We start from the raw sequence: 10,123 nt of genomic DNA on the forward strand, positions 1-10,123 counted from the left end.
TACACACATATATATAATTATACAATGCATTATTGGAAAGCAATAAAATAATATTGAACACTGTTAAGTGGCAAGGATAATCATTATATGTTAAGAAGGAAAAGCAGGCTGGCAAATAGTGTTATTTTAATAAAAATATATTTATACCAGACTTACAGACTTTACTGGGTGCATATATTTTAGCCACAAGTAAGTTCATCGCATTGTATTTAATAAAGAAAAACTGAAAACAACCTAAGTATGTAACAACAGGCTTTAAAGGCAACAGGGAGTCTGTGGACTCCACAAATAATTGTTCTAGAAAAATATTTATTAGTGTGAAAGATGCACAGTTTGTAAAGAAGTATGTATTATATGTATATATAGCAGTATATGCTATAACTCCATTAAAAAATGTATATGCTTAGAAAAATTGAGAGAGGATACACACCAAGGTATTTGTTAACTGTGGTTACCCCTGGGTGGCGGAATTATAAGTGTTTTTTGTTTTATTCTTTTGGATGTTCAGGGGTTTTTCAATGCTCTACAATAAACAAACACTTCTAAAATGAGAAAAAATATAAAGCACCAAGAAATGTTTGAATGCTTTAAAAAAAGAATTCTTTAAGAGACAAATTCTAGGGGCGCCTGGGTGGCTCAGTCGGTTAAATGCCAGACTTCCGCTCAGGTCATGATCTCATGGTTTGTGGGTTTGAGCCCCGGGTCAGGCTCTGTGCTGACAGCTTGGAGCCTGGAGCCTGTTTCAGATTCTGTGTCCCATTCTCTCTCTGCCCCTCCCCCACTTGTGCTCTGTCTCTCTCTGTCTCTGAAAAATAAATTTAAAAAATAATAAAGAAAGAGACAAATTCTAAACTATCTAAAAAATGTCACCCCTCCAAAAGGAGAGACTGGCTAACTAAGGTGTGGGCTACCTCTAGCTACTGATGATAGGGAGAAGTAAAGCTTGGCCTTGGTCCTAAACCGAGACGCCATATTCTCTCCATCCTCCCTTTGAGTCTCTCTGGACCACTGGGTGTTGGCCACCACATTGGCACAAAGGCCCTGCCCACCAGTAGAGGAGGCAGGACCTACCTGCCCCCACCCCTACCAGAAAATCATTGGTCCAACCACTTGCCTTCCGGCAGTTAAGCGGTAAACCTGCTGGGCTGGAAGGTGATTGGCAGGCAGTGTGCCAGTGAAGTGACCAGGGCACGAAGGTCCTCTGTGCAGAATCATTCCTGGCCCAGGCCCTCCTTTGGCTGCTTCTGCTACCACCTCCCCGGCCATCCTAGAGTAATCACTCAAGAGGAAAGAGCGGCTTGTGGGGAGGTGTGTTGTAGGGGGTGGGCATTCCCCTCAGACGGTCCCCTCCAGAAAGGCCAACGCAAAGAGGTGGGCTCTGAGGCCCAGGTAGCCCCCTAGGCCCTTCATGCCTTCTCAGAGTTCATTACAACATTCTCTTCACTGGACTCCTGCCCTCAGTCCCTGCCCTGTCCGATCCATCTTCCAAGCCCCTGTCGCCCTTCTTAAAATACAGCTAATCATTTTATTGCTCGGATCAAAACATTTCATCCAAAGGCAGTACTTCTCAAACTCCCCTCCCCGCCCCGCTCCCCCCGCCCAAGTGCACCAAGAGCAGACAAAAGAAATGCCTTCAGGTCCCCCAGGGGACCACGTCGCCTGAAGTTCCTGCCAGCACACCCAAGCGCTCTTTGAAGGCTTCTGTTTTCTCTTAAAAATTCATGAGAATTTTACATTCTATTCCATGATATATCTGAATTTCTCTTATTATGAAGATGTTTAAATTTATTCACCTCAAGGAAAGCCCATGCTCCTGAAAGAAATACTGTGTGTACCTGGAGGCTCAAGTATCCTCCCTGGAGAAGTACCTACAACCTAAAATCCAAATTCCCGAAGGGCGAGGCTCTTTACAATTTGGCCCTTACGAACCTCTCAGCCTCCTTCCCACTGCTCCTCCGCACACCCCCCAGTCACTGGGCCACCTGGACTGCTGTCATTTCCTCATATGCCAGGTCCCCCCCCCCCCCGCCCCGCCTCTGTGTTCCTGCTCAGACTCCTCCTTCTGGAGTGCACCCCACTCTACCTGCTGACAACCCACTCTCCTCAAAGGCCTCAAGGGGAATCAAACACCACCTTCCCCATGAAACTCCTCTGATGGCTCTTGACAGACGCAGCATGAGAGATCGCATGACGCCGCCCGTGAGAACAGCCTGGGTTTTGGAATCACAAGACGGGGGTTCAAATCTTGCCTCCAACTCTCGACACCAGGCAAACTGCCTGATTGCCTCTTAGATCCCCTTTGTACAATGGGGGATAATCACGCTTCTCTCGCAGGGCTGTTACAGGGATTGAAGCACATTCAAACAACAACGTAGTGCCCAGCACATGCTCCCTTCCCCTCCCGCCAACTCCTATAGCATGTTATTTACGCTACTCATGTGAAGAACGTAAGTTTACACATTCTTTTTTTTTTTTTTTATAATGGCTTCTTTCCCCCAAACAGATCCGTGGCTCCCTATGACCCAAAGAAGCTTCTTGCATTACCCCCACGATCTCATGGCTTGAAAGATTTTGGTTATTAAATCAAACACATTTATGCAATAGCAGCCTGCTTTTCGAAGTTCTCTATCCTATTAAGCTTTTTTGAAGACTGAGAGCGGTCCCAGCCTTTCCTCTCCTGCCTAACTTCAGGGACTGGGACTTGGGAGCCACCCATGGAGACCATAAACACCTTGAGACCACGGCTCCGTCTTCACACTTCTCATGGCACCTTGCTCCGAGCCTTGCACTTAGAACACACCTAGTAACTGCTTGTGGCATAAACAAGAAGTTTCACACAGATGACAGGGGGGAAAAGCCCTCTCGAAATTAGCCAGTTGGTGAGCAGAAAGGGGTCATTGTTATGGGAGGCAGAGCTGGAGGCAAGCCCTTCTCCCCCCACCCACCCGCAGCAGCACCCCCAATTATACCAGCTGGCCTCCAACTTCAGCGTGTGAGCCGATTAAAAAGCGCCCTCTCTTCAGTGTCTGGAAACTCCTGCAAGGAAAGTTTGCTGCCCAAAGTTGGCTTTTGACTAGAGTCTTAATAAGAGGCCTCAGCAGGCTACGGCTAGAGAGACAATGTCACTTAGAGGAGCAGCTTGAAGCGGCAGTTAGGAGAAGAATTATTTTAATGAATACATTTCCTTTCAATTGTATGGGAATATCAAGATCCCATTAGAATAGGGAAGCAATTAGAACTAATAAAGACGAATGCACAGTGCTCCGTGCGTGCGGAATAACAAGCAGCCAACAAAGGGACTCCGGAGAGCCTGCTCTAATCCAAATGAACTGGCGGCCAGCGGAGGGGAAACGGCTTCGTTCAGCTGCTCAAAGCCCGTGGGTCCCGCGCATTCTGATCACGGCCAGCGAATGGCGCGAGTTGGACCTCGGAGGTGGGGGTTGAGGGCCCCCGCCTTGGTCCTGGCCTGGCCTCTCGGGGATAGAGATGGGCCGTTGGCAGCCCCTTGGCGACGGCCATTCAGACTGGGGCCCTGGCTGGAAGCCAGCCTCACGCCTGCCCCTCGCACTGGGCCTCATTGTGTCCAGGTGGCAAATGCCTTCTCGCCAACTCTCCTTCGAGGTTTAGAGAGGGGGTGGGACAGCGGAGGAGGGAGAAGGGGGCCCTGTGCCCCCCTCTCCTGCATGTCTCCCCTCCCCGGCTGGCCCGGGTCTGCTCCTCCTCTGGGGTGGGTGTTATGTTACAGATACTGGTGGGTCACAGGCAGCCTAACACAGAAGCACTGTTGCTTACACAATTGCTCTTCAAACAGTAACAAACAATTTTCATTACCCAAGTCAGATCGAATCATCCGCCTAGCCATCCTGCCTCAATCCCAGCCGCTCACACAGGACCCATGGCTCTGCCCATTCTGCTGGGACAAAACTGGGCTCCTTTCTCCCCCTGGCCCCGGGGACAGAGGACAAAGCTCTTCCTCTGATCCCGTCTTTGAGCCGGATCAGCGGGACGGCTGTCAAAACTGTCAGGAGAAATAGTGAAGACACAAGCACCTGTGCAGACTGGGACTCACTCAAATCTGGGGTGACATGTTACTCAGCATCTCTGTGAAGAAGGCACTCAAGAGTTTGGAGGACTCTATTGCCAAGTTTAGAAGGAATCCAGAGAGATAACCCTGGCTGTCCACCAAAGCATTCACTGGCCTTAGAAGGAGTGTCAGGACTTGACATTTCTTTACTTAATCTTTTTTGGCCAGACAGTTTTTTCAACCAGGAATGTGTAAACTCGTTCCAAAATGTCTGCATGAGAGACGAGTCACACTCATTACAGAGATTTTTCTACCACTTCTCTTACAAAGAAAAAAAAAAAAGTCTGTAACATTTTTTAATGATAGAGCACTTTAAAAGTATGTTTACATTTATAATCTTACCCTCAAAATAACTCTGTGGACAGGCAAAGCATGGGTTGTCGGGCCTAAAGATGAGGAAACAGTAGCCCAGAGAGGTTAAGTGTCCTGTGTGTTGTCACAGACAGGCTACTGTTTCCTCATCTTTAGTGGGCTACATCTGGGCTACTGTTTCCTCATCTTTAGTGGTGTCAAGGGACACCAGAACTCAGGTCTTCTGATCTAGTTCAGCGCTTGGTTCTGGGACACACCTTTCCTACACCCACAGAGTGTTAGACATTTCCAGGGTAATTCATCCTGCAATTCTGCTTTTCCAGTGTAACTCCCTTATCCCTTTCCACATACTAAACAGTAGCCTAGACTACTTGAGGTTACAAAAGATCATCCCTCATGAAGGTTTCAAGGTAGTAGTCACCAAAGTATTTGTTTTGCTGTCCACCCCCCAACCAAATATGTATACATTTCCTCCCTTTTAATAGCTTAGGTAAGGATTGCTTTAAAAGTCTGCCTGTCCAATATAAGATAGGCACAATCAAAACTGTAAAAATGACTGCCTAGGTCCCTTCCAGTAGAACATTGTAGCATCCAGGGATTGGCAAATGATTAAACAAAGCCATTCACTTTTTATACCGCTCCCCCCCCCCCACCTCTTATACCCAAAGGCCTATTTGTTTGGTATTTTAAAAATATTTTTAAAAATAATTTTGGGGTATAATTTATTTTTTGTGAGATGCAAAGAAATTAAGGGTACAGTTTGGTAAGTTTTGACAAATACACCCAAATCAAGACAGAACATTTCCATCACTCCCAGAAAGTTCCTGCATACCACTTTCCAGCCAACCCCACTCCAGACCTCCACTGTTCCAATTTCTATTGCCATAGATTAGGTTAACCTGTCTTGAACATCCAATTAACTGGAATCATATTGCATGTAATCTTTTGTCTCTTTCTTCTTTCACTCAACATAATGTCTGCCAGACTCATCCATGTTGCTTCAGTGGTTCCTCCTTTTTTTGATGGGTAGCATTACATTATTCACTCAGTTTTTAAAACCCAGTCATACTACTGCTAATTTGTCCTGCAAAATTCTTTCCATTCAGTGTAATTCCTGTATGCTCCTTTCCATGCATACATCTCCTGCCTATCTCCTTGGCAATTCTTGAATTGAAAGAAATATGGAAATGGCCTCTTGGATCTCTAGCACTGTCCTTCCAGGTGGGAGTGGTTCTCTCTACCTTCAGGAGAAACAGATAACCAGGCAGTCTAGCATGAGTACATGAAAACAGTCAGGAGTACAGTCTTCAGAATAGAGAGATCTAGGTGGTTGTGGCTGGTCCAGCTCTTCACAGACAGTTGGTTAGCACTATTTTCCCATTTGTAAAATGAGGATAATAATATCTTCTTAGTAGGGATTTGTGAGGACTAAATTATATTGTACACAAAATGTTTGGCACAATGGAAACTCATAAGAAACAGCCTCAAGCTAGGCTGTAATAAACATCCTTCTCTTCATTCACACACTGTCCATTTTTATCATATAGTATTAGTGGATATATATTTTCAGAAGTCTTTAAAACGAAGAGCTCATGATTATATCTAGAAAAACCAAACAGATATTTACTTAAAGTAAACGTTATTTCCTATGGAAACAAGTAAAGCCTTCTGTCACTTATTCAGTGACAATTACGTAGTGAATGCTGATTCTGAGGGGTTCTTCAAGGGTTAAAGACATAGCCCTAGCTTTTAGGATGTTTGGTTTTAAAGGGTAACAAGGTAAACACAAAAATAATAATAATACAAAGCACAGTATGGTCAACAATAATTAACATCGATTAATATGGTGGCTAAGAGCATGGTCTTTAGAGTCATACTCCATGGTTCAGATCTCAGTCATGGGATGTTGGGGAGTTACTTAACATCTTTGTGTGCTACTTCGTTCATAAAATGGGAATGATAATACCATTTCTGTGGCAGGGCTGTCATGACTAGATGAGTTAATACATGTGAATACTTAGCACAGTATCACACACTAAAATATGCAATAAGTAATAGCTAATAGTTCCACTTATGGAACACTCAATATGTGTAGAGCACTGCATTAAATATACGCATCACTTCACATCATCTCCATAATACCGTTACGGCTATTATATCCATTTTACTGGTAAGGTAACTGAGGGGCAGGGTGTTTAGGTAACTTGCCCAACATTACATAGGTAGTAAATAGCAAATGCCAGAGGAGAGACAGATCTATAAAATGGGGATGATGATAACAATAGTACTTACCTTAATAAGAATTAAACTAATATTTTAAAACTGGTTAGAATAGAGCCTAGTACATAATAAGGTCTATATAAGTGGATGTTAAATAAATGTAAATTGCTATGGTGATTGAGAGATGGCAGTAAATAACTTCCACACATGGAGATTAAGGAAGGCTTTGGAAAGGTGACATTTAAGCTGAGCCCTGAAATAGAAAGAAGGAAGGAAGGAACGAACGAACGAAGAAACGAAAGAAGGAAGGAAGGAAAAGTGAGAGAGAGGAGAAAGAACTGGGAGTATGTCAGGGCACCTGGGTGGCTCAGTTGGTTGAGTGTGGGACTCTTGATTTCAGCTCAGGTCATGACCTCAAGATTGTGGGGTCAGACTCCATGCTGAGTGTGGAACCTGCTTGGGATTCTCTCTCTCCCTCTCCAGCTCTGCACCACCCCCCCACCCTCCCATGCGTGCTCTTTCTGTTTCTCAAATAAAATTTGAAAAAGGAAAAAACTGGGGATAAAAAGAGAACAAGTAATGGGACTAGCTAAGTTTGATGAGGTCAAAGAATCTCCCCATTCCTCCAGTCAGTGGCTAATTCTGCCAGCTGTACTTCATTATATCTCTTATCATTTTTCTTTCATCCCTGTATAATATGCTATCCTCACTCCGTCATTATCCATTTTACAATATTTATGGAGAGCCTCTAGGTGCCGGGCACTGTTCTGGGCACTGGTAATACACCAATGAACAAGACAGGCCAAGTCTCAGTTCCTATTCTGCACTATAATAATACTCCAAACTGGATTCTCAGCTTTCGGTGACCCTACTCCAATCCATCCTGCAAACTGCCACCGGGCAAACTGCAAAGATATAGATCTGGCCCCAACACTCCCTTGCTTAAACTCCCTGTAGTGTTTCCCATCGTGTTTAGAATACATTTCAATATCCCTAGTGTCCTCTTCAAAGTTCTTCACTAATTGGCCCCCACAGCCTCATCTCCCAGCCTTCACCTCCCTGCACTATGCACTTGAACCAGTAAAATCGCTGAAAATCCTTGATACACACACTTATAAATAAGCACTTGCTGAAAAGACGTGGTTAGTACTCCATCCCTATTTCAACCTTGTCCATGGAAACATTTCCCATTCTGCGTGCTTTGGACGAAAAAGCCCTAGTTAGCCCCTCCGGCTCTGGAGCCTAAAAGACAGCGCAGAATGCACACTTCCTACCTCCCTTGCACGCAAATCCAAACCCAGAGGGAGCCGGAAGGGGAGGGGCTTCGCGCGGCCCCGCGGCCTCCATCTTGGCTGAGCTGGCCGGAAGTGGCCGGGCGAACGGGAGCGCGGGCGCGCATTGAGCCTGCGCCGGGGCCGCGCCGTAGGTGTTCTGTGCCGCGGCGTTGCGGCGACCGTCCCGAGTCCTCTGCTGTGCCACCCAGCAGCCCGAAAGCCCCCTCTGACCTTTCTCCTAGTCCTCCTCCCGCCGCCTCAGCCATTGTCCCACCCCTCCGCCGGGGTTTGCGCAGCGGCTTGCACACCCCTCGGCCCGTGTACGCGCTCTGCACCTGCATTCCCGAAAACATGTTGCAGAAACCCGAGAGCGGGGCTCTCCCCATCCCTCAGGCCGAGGGGAAGGATGGCGGCCGTGACGGTGAGACCCAGGCCCTGACCGCCTCTCAGGAGGAGGCCCCGAGTCCCCTCCTGCAGGAGAGCTCCAAGGAGGATCTTGGCGCCGGGAGGGAGGAGGGGGCTGCGGAGCCCGCCCTCACCCCAAAAGGCGCGAGGACCTTGGCAGCCAAAGCTTTGGCCCGGCGCAGGGCCTACCGCCGTCTGGATCGGACGGTGGCCGAGCTGGTGCAGTTTCTGCTGGTGAAGGACAAGAAGAAGAGTCCCATCACTCGCTTCGAGATGGTGAAATACGTTATCGGAGACTTGAAGGATCTGTTCCCTGAGATCATCGCAAGGGCCGCAGAACATCTGCGGTATGTCTTTGGTTTCGAGCTAAAACAGCTTGGCCGCAAGCACCACACTTACATCCTGATCAACAAACTAAAACCTCTGGAGGAGGAGGAGGAGGAGGATCTGGGAGGAGATGGCCCCAGATTGGGTCTCTTAATAATGATCTTGGGCCTTATCTACATGAAAGGTAATAGTGCCAGGGAGACACAGGTCTGGGAGATGCTGCGTCGGTTGGGGATGCGTCCGTCAAAGTATCACTTCCTCTTTGGGTACCCGAAGAGGCTTATTCTGGAAGATTTCGTGCAGCAGCGATACCTCAATTACAGGCAGGTGCCTCACACCAATCCGCCGGAATGTGAATTCTCTTGGGGTCCCCGGAGCAACCTGGAAATCAGCAAGATGAAAGTCCTGGGGTTCGTGGCCAAACTCCATAAGAAAGAACCCCACCACTGGCCAGTGCAGTACCGTGAGGCCCTGGCAGACGAAGCCGACAGGGCCAGGGCCAAGGCCAGAGCTGAGGCCAGTATGAGGGCTAGGGCTAGAGCCAATCAAAGGGCTGGTATCCACCCTTGGTGAGGGCTGGTGGATAGGTGGCCAGCAGGGTCCTCCTGGTTATGAAAGCTACTGTCTGAGTCATAAGTAGTATCATTGGGTGTAGGCCGTTAATTAGAAGTTGAATTTGTGTAACTAGGTTTTGTATCTTGCTATGTTTTGTTACATTTTACATACCGTTACACTGATGTTTATAAATGAGATTGTTCTACTTTTTCCTGTAGGATTTTGTTGTAGAGTTTTGCTGGTTTTGTAAAATGGATTGAAAACTTTACATCTTATTGTGTGATCTTGGACAAATTACACAGCATTGTAATGCTGTATGTTAATGATTTGAAGGAACTCAGCAGTATAGCTGATTGGTATCTAGCTTCCCGATGCTTTTTGTCTATATTGTATAAAGAAAAAAGACTAGCATGTACCTCTATTTGCTTAGCTATTATAGTACCTAGAGAAAAATGAAAATGCAGTAAATTAGAAGTCTGTCCTGGTACACTTAATAAATTAAACATTTGCTGAGCATCTGCTTCTGTGTGGTGTTTGGGGCATTTGGGGATAGCATGCTAAACAAGATAAAGGTCCTCCTTTTCAGAACTGGAAAGGAAGTAAATAAACCAGAAGTTACAGTGCAGTGAGTTGAAGGCTACAGAGGGACCCCTAACCCAGCTGGGTGATTGGGCTTGCCTGAAATTACCTGTAGTCAGACTTTAGGGGTACAGGAGAAAGATAGGGCATGTGGAGGGGAGGGAAAGGAAAAGAGGAAGAAGTTGGGAGTGGGAAATGGACTGCTTAAAAGAACTGAAAGTCACAGATATTCCTCAATAACATGGGAAGAAAACTTGATACGTAGCAGAGCTGAAGAACACCCTACCTTCCACAGTGCTCTTGTTCCAGGGCAACTCATTACAGTGCACAAACAGTGGTGGTGACTATTAGCATTTTGGTCCTCTCC

The 10,123-nt window shown here is 46.5% G+C and overlaps 1 protein-coding gene across 1 annotated transcript; it reads left to right on the forward strand.

The window, feature by feature from the left end:
* The first annotated feature begins 7,973 nt into the window (after window positions 1-7,973).
* On the forward strand, window positions 7,974-9,693 carry MAGEF1 (MAGE family member F1). Its single transcript, XM_019463388.2, has one exon. It carries the CDS (start codon window positions 8,242-8,244, stop codon window positions 9,193-9,195), a length of 954 nt encoding a protein of 317 aa, XP_019318933.1. The 5' UTR covers window positions 7,974-8,241; the 3' UTR covers window positions 9,196-9,693.
* Window positions 9,694-10,123: the final 430 nt, after the last annotated feature.

The sequence above is a fragment of the Panthera pardus genome, unplaced genomic scaffold (genome assembly GCF_024362965.1).
Source record: "Panthera pardus isolate Hobbes unplaced genomic scaffold, ASM2436296v1 HiC_scaffold_16, whole genome shotgun sequence".
NCBI classification, from domain to species: Eukaryota; Metazoa; Chordata; class Mammalia; order Carnivora; family Felidae; genus Panthera; species Panthera pardus.